This window comes from Scheffersomyces xylosifermentans (genome assembly GCF_036884685.1).
Source record: "Scheffersomyces xylosifermentans strain CBS 12540 chromosome Unknown RJT20scaffold_2, whole genome shotgun sequence".
Lineage (NCBI taxonomy): Eukaryota > Fungi > Ascomycota > Pichiomycetes > Serinales > Debaryomycetaceae > Scheffersomyces > Scheffersomyces xylosifermentans.
Window position 1 is genome coordinate 614,084 of NW_027042940.1, and position 14,846 is coordinate 628,929.

General features: G+C 39.7%; 5 protein-coding genes across 5 annotated transcripts; 3 read left to right on the plus strand and 2 right to left on the minus strand. All coding sequences in view use genetic code 12, as the record gives it.

Moving 5' to 3' along the window:
- The first annotated feature begins 1,348 nt into the window (after positions 1-1,348).
- RJT20DRAFT_25824 (sodium:solute symporter family protein) lies at positions 1,349-3,818 on the plus strand. Its single transcript, XM_064919401.1, has one exon. It carries the CDS (start codon positions 1,689-1,691, stop codon positions 3,690-3,692), a length of 2,004 nt encoding a protein of 667 aa, XP_064775757.1. The 5' UTR covers positions 1,349-1,688; the 3' UTR covers positions 3,693-3,818.
- On the minus strand, positions 3,755-4,822 carry RJT20DRAFT_133145 (amidase; the record flags this gene model as incomplete). The annotated part of the gene is made up of 1 exon (XM_064918201.1): positions 3,755-4,822. The coding sequence occupies one exon, from the start codon at positions 4,820-4,822 to the stop codon at positions 3,755-3,757; it is 1,068 nt and encodes a 355-aa protein (XP_064775758.1).
- A 1,741-nt stretch (positions 4,823-6,563) lies between these two features.
- RJT20DRAFT_144265 (uncharacterized protein) lies at positions 6,564-9,158 on the plus strand (the record flags this gene model as incomplete). The annotated part of the gene is made up of 3 exons (XM_064918719.1): positions 6,564-6,597; positions 6,622-8,897; positions 8,967-9,158. 3 exons carry the CDS (start codon positions 6,564-6,566, stop codon positions 9,156-9,158), a joined length of 2,502 nt encoding a protein of 833 aa, XP_064775759.1.
- Positions 9,159-10,043: 885 nt separating this feature from the next.
- Positions 10,044-10,876, plus strand: COX13 (cytochrome c oxidase subunit VIa). The gene has a single exon (XM_064916515.1). It carries the CDS (start codon positions 10,108-10,110, stop codon positions 10,522-10,524), a length of 417 nt encoding a protein of 138 aa, XP_064775760.1. The 5' UTR covers positions 10,044-10,107; the 3' UTR covers positions 10,525-10,876.
- A 568-nt stretch (positions 10,877-11,444) lies between these two features.
- Positions 11,445-12,974, minus strand: CDC55 (protein phosphatase 2A regulatory subunit; the record flags this gene model as incomplete). Its single annotated transcript, XM_064921460.1, has 1 exon — positions 11,445-12,974. One exon carries the CDS (start codon positions 12,972-12,974, stop codon positions 11,445-11,447), a length of 1,530 nt encoding a protein of 509 aa, XP_064775761.1.
- Positions 12,975-14,846: the final 1,872 nt, after the last annotated feature.

Sequence of the window (14,846 nt, forward strand, 5' to 3'; positions counted from 1 at the left end):
TTAAGTAGTTAAAAAATAATGAAATTTCTTTTTTTGTTTTTTTGGATTACAATAGCATGACTTCAAAATGCTGTAGAAGTCGGGAGTACTTGGCAAAGTTCAAGGAAACGAAGTATGGGGTAGAAATCCATGCGTTGTCACCACTCAGAAAAGAATGGTGGTCTTTCCCCAGATTGAGCGGTTCCATTGGTACCTTTCCAACGATATTTCGCTATCTAACGGTGCACTCCACTGTTCCATAATATTGATTGATATATTTTATAGTGATATTTTTGTATTTGCATGATCGCACTACATTTAAAAAATTGTACAGGAAAAATGGGCGAATACTAGACCTGCCATGAATTCATAACAAAACCGTTTGTCACTTTTCCGAAATTAGGCTCACATAACTCGGGTATAATGAAATCATATTAAAAGCCAGAACAAGTACGTGAAAAGTGAAGTGTTGGTTTAAAAAGTATATGGAACCCAAGTCTTGTGACGGTTTTCCATATTTAGGAAAAGTAGAGTTTCGGTTACAAAATCCTCTAAAAATTCACGCTGGACATGGAAACAATGGGAAGCTTGGTACATTCCTGCTTGCGGGGGCATGGACTAATGTAGCAAACTGCTTTCTCCATTGATTAGTTAGTTGCGAGAGATCGCGAATTCCAGGTCGCTAGCTGCGTCTTCGGGTCTAATTCCGAGGTTCGCGACCAGACTCCAAAAAGAGTTGGAAGTCCGGTGTAGGTACCTTACAGTCGGCTTAGAAGCGGAGAACTAAGTGGTTCTTCCTTAAAGTTTATTTCTGACCTTTTTCGAGAACAACAATTGAAGACGATGAGGAGTCTTTTATTTGTGAAAATACGTGGCTGGACTACAGACAAAGAGAAAAGTCTGTTAGCAGAGCAATTTACAAACGTCATGGCCCGATTAGGGAGGGCCCATGGTATACTGTCATATGTCCAATCAAGTGGTTCAGCACCCTTGGACAGTCAACAACACATACAAACTACCATTTCTTGAGTTCAGAAACTTTCCATCTGAAAATTACGAGACATAAAAGAAATTCCCCACTATATATATCTTGAACGGCAACTGCTATGAGAATCAACGATCTCGTGGCTCCGAAAGCATCTTATTTCAAGATCATTTCAGAAAATTTTGAAGAGTGCACACACTCAATTTCTTTATACTCACGTTTTTATTGCAAAATATTTTAAGAGTTGGATTTTACGCCACAGCATTAGCAGCCACCAATAAGGTTGATCCGTGGAGATTAAGTTGCCATTCATGCGGAAATTGATTGACACCTCAATTTCTGCACGTTCATCCCGAACCGGTCCTCAAGGTGCTGCAAATTAGGTTCCCAATTAATTTTTCGGTCCTATTTGAACCACAGTTGCAATAGCCGTTTCTTGTTCTCGCAGAGCCCCAAGTTTACTGGAGGATAGGCGAAGGTTCAGATGTATATTTTCTGAATGTAATTTGAGAAGGGTTTAGTTGACTGTGGATTCAACTTCTCAAATAGGCAAGTCGTTGCAGAGATGTCATAGTGTATGCTTCATAGAAGGTTTTGGTTGTATTTTTACGAATTTGCATCAAGAACGTCTCTATAAATAATTCTCCAATTCCTTCTTTCTTTGTATAGATAACGGCAATCTTATCATACGTCAGATATCGAAGTTGCACAAAACAAGACAAAGATGCTGGACTCAGAAGCTGTTTTTCTTTTACCAAAGGGTGCTGGATATGGTGTGTTGCTTGGAGTGGGTGCGGTTTTTGCATTCGGTATGATTTTGACCACAAAATTCTTACAAAAGTATCTTCATGAAAATGCTGGTTCAACAGAGACTTTCTCTGTTGCTGATAGAAGTGTTAAGCGTTTCTTGGCATGTTCTTCAGTTTATGCATCTTGGAGTTGGGCAGATGAAATTTTGCAGACGGTATCTATGATCTACAATTATGGAGTCCAGGCTTCATTCTATTATGGTGCTGGTTTAAGTGTTCAAATGTGTGTAATGGCTCTTATTGGTATTAGTGCTAAGAAGAGAGCTCCTACTGCTCATACTTCATTAGAAATTATTGGTTTGAGATATGGTAAAGCAACACACATTTTATACTTGTTCCTTTGCTTGGTGACAAACTTGATTTCATGTTCTTCGATGCTTTTGTCTGCTAGTGGTGCTATTTCCATTATTTCAGGAAACCTACTGATAGTTGCTAGTACCTTGCTTATTCCTTTTGGGGTTTTGTTGTATACTACCTTTGGTGGTTTGAAAGCAACATTCTTAACCGATTATGTTCACTCGTTTATTTTGCTCTTGATTCTTATTGTTATTAATATGAAAGTCATTTGCTCAAAGGAAATTGGAGGATTAGATGGACTTTACACCCAATTGGCTGCACATGCCAATGATAGATACATTGAAGGAAACTATCAGGGATCTATCCTTACTGGTAAATCCCAAGGTGCCATATTTTTTGGTTTGATCTTAACCTGCGGAAACTTCGGATTAACTGTCATGGACTCCTCGTTTTGGCAAAAGTCTTTCTCTGCTGAAGTGAAAGCCACTGTTCCTAGTTACTTGGGTTCTGCAGTCTTGATTTTTGCCAATGTTTGGCCCTTAGGAGCCATTATTGGTGGAGCCAGTATCATTTTACAAAGTCACAAAAATTTCCCAACGTACCCTCGTCCTATGACCCAATTCGAGATCGACTCAGGATATGTTCTTCCATACACTGTTAAGACTGTGTTGGGTAACAGTGGTGTTGGAGCTGTTTTGTTAACAGTTTATCTTGCCGTGACATCCACCTCCAGTGCTCAAATGATTTCTGTTTCAAGTATTTTGTCATTCGATATATATAAGAAGTACATCAACCCACAAGCAAACAACAAGCAAATGATCAGAGTCGCCCATTTTGGTGTCGTATTCTTTGGTTTATTTGCAGCTGGTTTCACGCTTATGCTTCATTATGTTCAAGTCAATATGACTTGGATGGGTTATTTCATGTCTATGATCATCTGCCCTGGTGTTTTCCCGCTCATCTTCACCGTCACTTGGGATAGACAAACCAGAATAGCTGCATTTGTATCTCCATTAGTGGGATTGGTGTTAGGTCTTGTCGTATGGGTTACCACGGCTAATAAGCTCTATGGCGAAATTACTATCGATACACTCGGAATGCAAGTCCCATGCCTTTATGCATCATTGGTATCTTTGTTTCTCCCAGCTGTTGTTAGTATTATTCTCAGTTACACTGTATTCCCATACAAGTTCGATTGGGCTGAATTGCAAAGTGCCCCTCTTTTGATCAAAGCATCTGATTCTGAGGATTCGGAAAGTGAGCCAGAGTCTACTGCTGGTGAGAAAACAAGTATCAACAAGGAAGCAGTTGTGACCATTGAGGTTGAGGAGAACTTAGGAATTAAGCCAATAGACCCTAAGGAAATGAGATTCTACTCTATACTTGCAAAGGTGGCTGTTGTTGCTGCCATCCTCCTCACTTGGGTTTTGTGGCCATTGCCTTTGTACCGTGATTGGATCTGGACCGGGGCTTACTTCAAGGGGTACGTCGTTGTGGGTTTAATTTGGTTATACGTTGCATTTATTGTGATAGGGTTAGCTCCTATCTGGGAAGGAAGGCATGCAATCAAAACGGTCTGGAATGGTGTTGCCAACGACTATTTTAGAAGGTCCCAGAAGTAAAACGTACTATCTATTTATCAATTTATCTTATCTTATCATATCATATCAATACATTTTCATAATTAATCAACCTCGACATCGATGTCTCGAATTAAAACTCCCACTTCTCCTTTACCTAAACTTCCTATCACGTTCACGCTAGGATTCTTGGAATCTATTTCATTCGAAATGCTTTCCTTGCCCAAAAACTGGAAAATAGATGATGATCCGGCGTACATAATGTCATTTTCTACCCCTACTCGATTGCACATGACTACCGTAGCCTTTTCGAAGTATTTGTCTTGTATGCTATTGGGATGCCTAAGAAAAGGAAAGAATCGGAGTATCCAATAATTAATAGTACTTGCATCAAAGCCGGAGGGATCAAATGGCTTGACAGCTTCCAGGCCCTTAAATTGGACGCCACTAGAAATAGGGGAATTCTCCTCACCAAAGTACAATTCCTCGTAGGCCTTCCCTTCCTTAGCCTTCTCTTCTGTTGAAAGGAGGGTATTCAGTGATGGAGACTGTGGTGACAACCACGCGGTCGGCACCAATATTAGTTTTGACCGTTGTGCAAAAGCTGCCAAAGAAAACTCAAAGTCATTAAATGGGGCCTCGAACTTGTACGGATTCAAATCCATGCATATTCCAATGTTGGTTTTGACTGTGGGGTATGACTTTTCAGAAGGAGAGAGATAAAACTCTTTGTCTACAACAAGGTTAAATGACTTAAATCCCTTTTCAGGGTTTTCAGAAGCTCCCCATGTCTCATCAGTCTCATATAAGAAAGTCTTTCTGTAATTATAAAGTACCTCTCCTGCTGGACTTATAAGGATGGCTGAGTTATATATCTTGGATTGAAAAATCTCAGGGTACCCAATTAAGGTGAAGCATTTCAACCGGTTGGAGATTTCCTTGGCAAGGGTAATTGAAGGGCCCTTCCCTTCCTCAGCCTCTTCGAGGTATGGCTCAATTGACGCTTTGTTGGCAAAATTGTAACCAGTAATTGCAAGTTCCGGAAGGATTACGAAATCTGCTTCTTTGACATCTTTAAGTAAGGATCGCACTTTGCTGATATTCGCATCAACCAGGCCAATTCTTGGGTTCACTTGAACACAAGCAAACCTGAGCTTGGTAGTTCTGCTCATCTTTTGGAGGTTACGAAAACCTGAAAGCAACCCCATACGTGGAGTATCTTAGGAACTTGTGTAACGTGATGTATTATGTTCGGTTTCATTTAAGTGTAAAACATTGTGTTTGCGGTAAGGGTGTTTTACCAGCTACTGAGAGTTTCACAGGTGCACAGGTTCTACTGGGCTTCTTTCATCATTGAGTCCAATAATACCTCCATTAATATGGATTATGCACTATTGCGTGTACCAAGTATTATTCAAGACAAAATGGACGGTGGGTAACAATGACAAGAACTTTCAACCATATGTGACTTTACATAACAACTACATCCCGCATGTACATGGAGGCAAGTCTTCGGAATTGGCGTCACATGACTGGTTCCCAGTACCGTCGTAGGAAACTGGGGTAATTGTTAGATGATATTTCAAATAGACGAAGATTTGTAAGTTGCTAAAATGCTTGGAATCAGCACTAGGAAAGACATGTGTCCATCAGTAATAGGACAAGGTCTAGTGTGACTCTAAAAGGCGAGGACACCGAAGCAAATGCCGGAGGGTACAAAGTACAAATACGGCTTTTGATAAAGTTGCGGGATCCCTACAAGCCATTTATAGATCAAGGCTATACATCTACAAAGAAGTTCCAGGTGGTGTGATAAAGAGGTACTTCAGATTTTCTTATGCAATAGAATAAATGCCCAGCCCAGTTTTCGCTTGCTAATAGCACCATCTTGCTTCGCATTCCAAAAGTTTGTCTCTCCATATTGGCTTAAGTATCCCCTAACACTTTTAGAATAGTTCTATGCTGCAAGTATACTCCTGACTTCGTTTGCCGGATTATTGCATCCAACTTTAAAAAAGAAATACTTCTTTTATTATTTTGGGAAGCACCCGTTTTCCTGTATACATTATATTGTCTGCTTATAATTTAAGCACCATATTTTAGACTACCGGCATTTATCTAATGATATGGACCCCACCACGCTATTCCAAATGTTGTTGGCTAACAACCTCTCTACTGTAGCCACGAACCTTCGTCAGTATCAGCAAAGATCACTATGCCAGGTAGTCTCAATTAAATTGCTCAGTCCCTTACCGAAACAAGAAATTGTTGAAAGGGGGCTTCTACTTATATAAATACTGGAATGGCATCATAAACCAAGCATAAGCCCTCTTGTGCAATTCCAAATTGGGAAAAAGTCCACGTATTTCTCACACTGCCACGGTTAACAATCGTTGACAATTCAGTATGGCCATAGTTTTCATTCCGCAAATGTTGGCTACTTCGCACATAAATACAATTGTCCCACCACGCTCATGACTGTAATGTAACGATCACAACACCTCTAGCTCTTTAAGTAAAAACATTCGCTGTGCCAAGAAAAAATTGTCACTAAAAAATATTAAACCTGACAGGATCGGATTATACTATTTGGTACAATAAAAAATATTTAGTAATAATTTCCCAAGTTTGACATTTGATATTGATGACAAGGCTTAAAAATGGAGATTTCTCCATCCACCGACGTCGGTGAGGGAATCATATATATCTCTTAGTTATTGCTGGGCCTAAGAAATATCTATTTTTATAGTTGAAGGGCGTTATTCTTTATTCTTAGTAGCTAATCATAGCAAACTTCCTGAAACATTAAAAGTTTCCAATCATTTATTGACCGTCATACCAGCACAGGACTTACTTGGATTCGTGTCACACGTAGTTTTTGCATCACCAGGAATCACAACAATTCAACACAGCATGATGAGGCGCTCTCGTGGTGTACTATTACTAGGTATAGTGCTTATACTAAATATAGTATCCATATCATTCATAAAGCTCCGACCAGAGCTGCAACTAGGAGCCCTTGTTAAGAACAATTTCCTAGAGGTAAAAAAGGCACTCCTATCGAACTCTCATGTTAAGCATAAATCATACACCAACTTTGATAAAATGCTAGACAAGAACTTCACTGCATATCTAGAACAGAAACAGAGGAATGATGAGACTATCCAGAACTTTTCAGTCGGACTTGACTTATCCAATAATAAAGACCTTAACGAAATCAGACTTCCAGAATATTTATTGGATCCAAAGTTGGAACTCCCTCAAATACAAAATTTTGACCCCAGATTCACCATAGGGGTTATTGTACATTATCTCGCCGATCAGATATCGAAGGGAAAGGTCACAAATAAATCAGAATTAAAGCTCCCATACTTTCATTGGAGTGATTTCTTAGACATATCACTATTGAATGAGTATTTCTACGCCCCACACAGACAATCTTGTCAAATGTTTGACACCACAGCTTCTGGTGATAAGTCTCCCCTTGCAACTGCAGAGGTTGCACCAGTAAATCGCTATTGCTTCGATGATGCCAGACTAAATATTATGAAGCTAAAGCTGAATGACAAAACTTTTCAAGATAATTGTGAAATCTTGAAACAGCAACCTCATTCAACAGGGTTTCACGTTCACCAATGGACAGGTAGATCTTCAATGGCTCTCAGACCAGTTTTGGGCAAATCATACTTGAACGATTTCATGCCACCGCCTGCTTCCTTAGTAATGCTACTCCCCGAGAGAAGATCTATTGAGATTAATATTGAACAAGATATAATCAAGTCCAAGAGGAGCTTGATAAACACTGAATTGGTGTCTCAATATGTTGAAAAGTTTAGGAAGAAGCATGGTAAAGGAAAACCGGTAACGCTTAACATCATGAATGAGTTGTCCTCATTCCTTAAGCTTGTTAGAAAGAAAAGCGATTTGCTCCATCCAGAGGTTAAGCTTACGTATAGCAAAGAACTCACTCACTCTCAGTTTGTGGACAATTCGCTGATGATAGTTTCAAGCATGAAGGCAGCAGACGGTAGCGTACATGACAAAATGTATTTTAATTCGTTACAACAATCCCTTTCTACTAAGCAGCCTGGAAAATACTTTAATGAGGCAAGATTCATTAAAACTGAAAGAAACTATGGAATTGGAGGCCACTATGATTGGAGGTTTTTCAATGGCGTTATAAATGGTACACCTCAGCATCAACCAGCATTACACCAGTTGATCCAAGCATGGTTGAAATTCACCACCTCTCATAATATCACTACGTGGGTTGCGCATGGAACCTTGTTAGGATGGTATTGGGATGGTTTGGCTTTCCCTTGGGACGGTGACAGCGATGTTCAAATGCCTATTGCAGAATTGCATAAATTATCTCATCAATTTAACCAAAGTATTATCATTGATTTGGGAAATGATCCCGAGACACAACAAATCAGATACGGTCGTTACTTCTTGGATTGCGGAACTTACATTAGCCACAGAGTTCGTGGAAATGGTGCCAATAATATCGATGCCCGGTTCATTGACATAGACACCGGTTTGTATGTTGATATAACTGGCCTTGCTGTTTCTGAAACTCGTGGTGCCTTAAGATACGATCACAAGTTGCCACGAGAGCTTGCAAGGACCCCTGCTAATAGTGCTGTGAATGAATTCATGCGTAACGACTATGTACAAATCTATAATTGCCGCAACAACCATTTTAGCAGTCTCTCGGAATTGTCGCCATTGAGGATTTCAATGCATGAAGGTGAATTCACATACGTTCCAAACGACGTGGAAGCTTCATTGACGGCTGAGTACAGTCCAAAAAGTTTAAAAGCGCTTTCCTTTAGGTCATTCACTTTCCTTCCTAGACTTCGCAATTGGATGGCCTCAAGAACAGTCAACAACTATATGAAGCAACGTAATGTCCAAAGAAGTTCAATTGAATTGGGCGATAGATTTTCGGTTAAGGACTTTGAAGAAGAGGCGTACATTCAATTTCTTCTTGAAAATAATGATGTTCTCTTAGAATACTTACTAACCAGAGACATCACCAACTTCCATGAGAGAGAAATTAGACAGATAATCGATAAGAGCTACACCGGTGATCTTTATTTTGATGAGGAAGCTAATTTGAAAATCGAAGGAAAGCCAATTAGGCAAGACTGCTTTACTCTCAAGGCAATCCGAAGCAATTACGATTTCTACGAGAGAACCACTCAGACTTGGGAAAGGATGAAGACTTATCTTATTGGGACTCAGGTAGAAGAAGGAGACGAGTCGTTAAAGTCTTTGCTGTATGTACAAGAACTTAGATTGAAAGCTCAACAGAACAGGGCCAAGGCGGCTGCGGAAAACAATATGATGCTGCAGCCACTCGGTGATCTAGCACCTAAAACAGTCCCTGTTTCGGAGAAGAGGACAAGCGATCCCAAGGTGGGAGCTCCTGTAGTTCAAACACAGAAACCAGCAAATGTTTCAGACAAGTCAAAAAATAGAATAGAAGAGTTACCTCCAATGTAATGAGAGGATACCAAATGCATAATATAGCGATTAAGTTAAATTGTATACTATTAAGTAATGTAACAAAATAGGGATAGCCTGGCTAACAGCTACCAAGATTTTACCCACTTTTCGCAACCAAACCCAGTGTAAATGCAAGAGCTCTAAAATTGCAGGATGTACAGCATGAACTGCAAGGTTCCTAAAGTTTATTTTGAAATATAGAGAAGTATGACCGATGTGTACAATTCTCAAGTGGGGTGTAATTCTCGTGATCTGTATAATCAAACAGTGGTCGTTTGTGCATTTTGCTAAATATTGGACATATAATTATAAATTTGATGATCTCTAAAATGACAAAATACTGTAACACCCAATACATATATGTGCACAAATGATAAAAATCCAAATATCAGTATATACTACACATCTAAATCCCATTCTAACCATATTGGTGTGTGAGATTTCTTATTCGATCAATTTCAATGCTTCCATAGTTAATTTCTATGTAATAGCAGCATTCAATGGACCCTCTTGTACCTCATTGCAAGACATCGACTCATTATTCGCATACTCGCACTGTAAAAAATACTCATAGTTTGAATATGACCCCACATGAACATACATCATTAACAGTATCTACCACCGCCCCCTAGACTCATTAGTAGTAATACTCAACCTTGAATCAAAATATAGTCACCAACCTAAAACTCAACTTGAACTTCATCTCTTGCCTTCGTTTCGTTTTCTAACCCTTCCACACATTGCTATGAACTCCTCTCGGTAATGACTTCTCTTAACCTACAAACTTCGCACGTGATACAGCACGTGCATTCTTACAGGCCAATGAAAAGGCATTTTTTACGGAGAAAAAATGGTGTGAGGTTTTCTCATTAAAACAATAAAAGAAGTTATAAAAGTGTAAGAGTGGAACCGTGCTGGCATCTCCTTCTACACTAAATCAGTAACCATGTTTAAGAGAGCTCAAACCCTTACTTTCAGAAGATTCAACTCGCACGGCCACGGCTTAGGTACCTCCAAATTCATTAACGAGGCTGCCTTTGGCCCAAGCAAGGTCAACAAGGCCGCTGGTGACGCTTTCAAGAAGACTTATGAAGAGAAGGTCCACCACTCCGCCGACATCACCAAGTTGTGGAAGAAAATCACTTACATCGTTGCTTTACCAGCTATTTTGTTGACCGCTGTCCCAGTTATCAACACTGAATTGAAGCACGCTGAGCACAGAGAGCACCTTAAGCATCTCTCAGACGAGGAATGGCCAGTTCAATACGAATACCAAAACATCAGAACCCACAAATATTTCTGGGGAGATGGAGACAAGACCTTGTTCTGGAACAGTGATGTCAACAGACACATCGAATCTTAAGTTTGATTATCAACAAGTGATTTTAGCTGAAACACTATACACCATGCATACTATGCGATTTTCAAGTCATATAACTTCTTTATCTTTGTGATTGTCGTGATGGGACTTCGTCGCCTCATTGAAATCTATTATGAACCTATTCTATACGTCGCTTGAGTTTCTCTAGTAGAGATAATACATGTTCAAGTTTAAAATTTTGTAGACGGCTTTGAATCCCGCCTGTAGTGCCATTGAAATTAAGGAGAGAATCTATTGGATCGCCATTTTCAATTGGCTACTCGCCTAGTCTGAGACATGGAAGCTCATTGTATGTAAAGCACAATTCCTCCTAATTGTACATGAAATGCAAAATCTTATCGTATAAATATGTATATTAGAGTTCTTAAAATCAGATAACTATCAACGAAGATGCATAAGAATAAACACAAAGAAATGCTGGAATGATGTCAAACGATGTATTGACTTCCGAAATAAGAACTTCGTCAAACATCCTTCACACATTGTATTCTCTTTTTTTGTTTTTATTTCACAATTTCAACAAATAACCAAAAGTTGGGAAGTAAAGTATAAAAATGAAGAGTACATAAAAAAAACACAAATGACACATGAAAGGAACATAAGCTTGAATCGCTACCACACAATAGAACTATGCTATGAACAACATTAGGAGAAACTATTGCAAGTAGGATCAATGGGACAGAAACCAACCGGACACAAAAGGGAATTAACAAGAAACGATGATCATATAACATTTGCGATAAAATGTGTTCAGAAGCGGAGGATGACAATGCATTAGAAGGCGTAGTTGGAATACGTCTCTCACTTCACAAAATTTCGCCATAAAAACTCATAAAAGAGAGATTAAGTCTTTTACAAAGACGCATTGGCATCAGAATATGTCATAAAGCATGACTCCATCATCACAAAGTTGAGAAAATGTATAAGTTGTTTGTTGCAGCGATAGCAACAGAATTTTCTCTAGGATGCCACGATAAGTGGAGAATGCTCTTCTTGAAGTCAATGTCATCGAAATCACTTGCATTGCTGTTTGTACCTACTCCACTCATCAAACGACGTCTCATTGTATTATGTCCAGACTTCTTACTCTTAAAGGCAGATTTGTCAGCTTGCAATATGATTTCTTCCTGTTCTTCCTCATCTTCAAATTGCGAATTTGGTGAGTGTGTAGCATCTTTGTTTGGAGGAGCATCATCTTCAACCTCTGAGTTGTCTTCTTCGTCATCATCATCGTCTTCATGGCGATTTTTCTTACTCTTAAACGAATTAGTATTGAGAGCTGGAGCTTTAGATGCGGCAGCTGGTTGCAGAGAACTTGATCCTGAGCCGATAGCGTTAGGATAAATCATAAAGTTATTATTATACGAACCCGTCATGACAGACTTATTATCGCCACTGAACTGAACCTCAAATTTGTCGAAGATAGCATCATTTTCGTAAGTGTCACAGAGTCTCTCTCTCAAGTGTTCATGAACGTTTATAGTCTTGATAGGTTTATTTTCCATAGCCAAATCCCATATCTTCACAGTCATATAGTCTCTTGACACAATGTAACGCCCATCGTGAGAGAATTTAACATCAGATATAGAAGAAGTGATTTCGGTGAAGAAATTATGAGATGATGGATCCAAGTATTCTTCAAATATCTTAGAGTGAGAGTCACATAATGAGTTAGATCTCATATCCGAAAGCTTGATTGTTCCCTTTGATGACGAGTACATGAAAAGGTTGCAATGGTGGGGATGGAATTCTGCTGAAGTGATAACTTCAGTCAATTCTTCCATATTAGTAGGTTTTATATCCACTATATTGAAAGACTGGTCTGCAATATTCAAGTTCCACAAATTGATTCTCAAGTCGTCACTACTAAGGTAAGTCTCTTGGTCTGAATTGATGGAAATCGAGTTAATGTGATAGGCATGAGCATTAGAATAGATCTTCTTTGGTTGTGCCGAAATGAGTTTATCGTGCAACTGAAGTTGAGGTAATTTCAAGTTATTAATAGTGATATTGCCGTTAGGTAAATGATTCAAGCCATTAAGGTTATTTTCGTTGACTAGCTTAATTTGACGTTCCATAATCTTCCAGAGTTTGATAGTCTTATCATTAGTTGAAAGAAGATAGAGTGAGTCGTTGGACAGTCTGAGCCATTTGATTTTGTTAATCTTCTCTTCAATTTCAAGAGATTTAAGGTAATCGAACTCAGCATCGTGACTCTGGAACTCAGTAAAGAACTTGTATTCGCAACTTTGCTTCTTCTTGGATTGGTTGCGCTCAAAGAGAACAACACGTCCACCCTTGTCTCCTGTGGCAAGGAAGTCTCCAGTGTGGTCAAATTCAACTGTAGAGATGATATCAGCTTCGGTAATGTTCTCAATGTCGCCCTTGTCTCCAAAACATTGGGAGAATTTCCATGTGTCTTCAATAGTCATTGTGTATTATTATGTGGCTGAACTTGGATTGGTCGTAAATTCTTGTTCTACAACCACGTTGATGATATGGCGAGAATAGTATTGATTTGTTGTTATTGGGGAAAGAGCTTTAAACAATGGTGTGATGGATACTGCCAATTGCTATATCTTATTGTTCCGAATGATGGCGCTATTGACAGTCGGTAAAACGAGATCGAGGAAAAGCTCGATTGGAACAAGGAATTATGCTAATGTTAGTAAACAGCGATGGATTCTCCAGACATGCAAAGCGATGGTGGACAAATTGTGGTCTAGATATGGTTCTAGCAGGTGCTGAATCGAAGTGGTGATTCTCTCGCTAGGGAGGATGACGCTGATCAGAACAGAGGAATCACTAGACGACAGATGTGCGATACAGTGCGGTCGGGAAGCTTCCACGACGGTAGTACGGAGTAATTGATTTCGTGAATGGGATGTGTCGATGCGATATCGCTACGAAGATGATTCTACAAATGTGATAGAAAGAAACACTATCTCGGCGTCTGTGGTGTCGTAAGTGTTAAGTCCAAAAATTTTGATGATTTTTTTGCCTGATTGAGGGTGAGCATAGGCACAGGAACAGTGGAAAGGATGGTGGGAGGAATACGGATGAGACAGAGAGGTCGGGTATTTCGGTGGCGGGAGAAGGTGAGAGTGATGAGAGAAGGATGACTGAGATGCTACGGATCAGGGCAATTTGAAAAGCTTGTTTTATTTCCATAAAAGGGACAGGTCTACCAGCTAGCTATGGGTATAGTTGTATTCTACGTTTGTTGGTGATAGGGAGAGAGTCCAGTTGCCTAGCGAGAAGAATGGGAAAAACGAGACAAATGGGTAGCGACAAGGAGATGAAATTAGCGAGAGAGGTCGCAGTAGGGATGAGAAATAAATGAACAGCGAGGGGTGGTGAGATCAAAAAAATGGACACATCAAGCTTAGAAAGATCACACATACACAAGATATGAATCCTACCAAGAATAATGATACCACGTCGATAAAACATAAAGATAGCCAATACGGAGAAATTCCATGTCACGGTTCCGCCAAGGACCCTTAGCGTTCTTTGTAATGACGTTTCCCGTATTACCTCGTCATCATCATTATTTTAGTCCTTCCTTGGCCTATCTGCTGGACACTATGGTACTACTACCAGACCGCAGTAGCTTCGCTGCTATTGGCTTTTGGATTGACGGGGATGTCTGCAGGAAGTGCAAATCAGATCTAAAGCAGGAGTTACTGTATAATCCACAGTGACGCAGATGAAGCGGAAGCTCAGTACAGGATAAGCGGTGGGGAGACATCAGAGGTTCAGGGTGGTAGAACATTAGATTAACTGCACATAGAGCTAACGGCAATAGATTACCAAGCTGTCAATATATGGTCATAGAATAGATAGTCACAGGAATTTTCTTCTTAGTAGTGCAGGCGTTTCTTGCGCTTATATATGGACATGAATGCACTTGGGACTTAAATTGTAGCAGAGCTGAACAAAAACCGTCACAGCTTATCGGTGATGATCAGCCAATTTGAAGCACCAAGCATGCCTCTTCAATAGATACATCGTTGGGGATGGAGAAGTACTTCTTTCAACGGTCACAACTTCACCAAGGAGGAAATGATGACGTTACTAGGTTGCAATGGCTATAAAGTGGAGAATTTCTTTGCTCCAAATATTAATGATCAATGGGTGGAACGTCCTATAAAGTCAAAATGCGTGCGGCATGGCTGTAACACTAAGAGTATACATTTTGGGGTAGAGACGTTTGTATTCCATCTAAATTGCTATCATTGAAGATGGCAAAAGCTGTAGGTCTCCCATCGGTAGGGATATCAGGGACTCTACTCCATATCGCT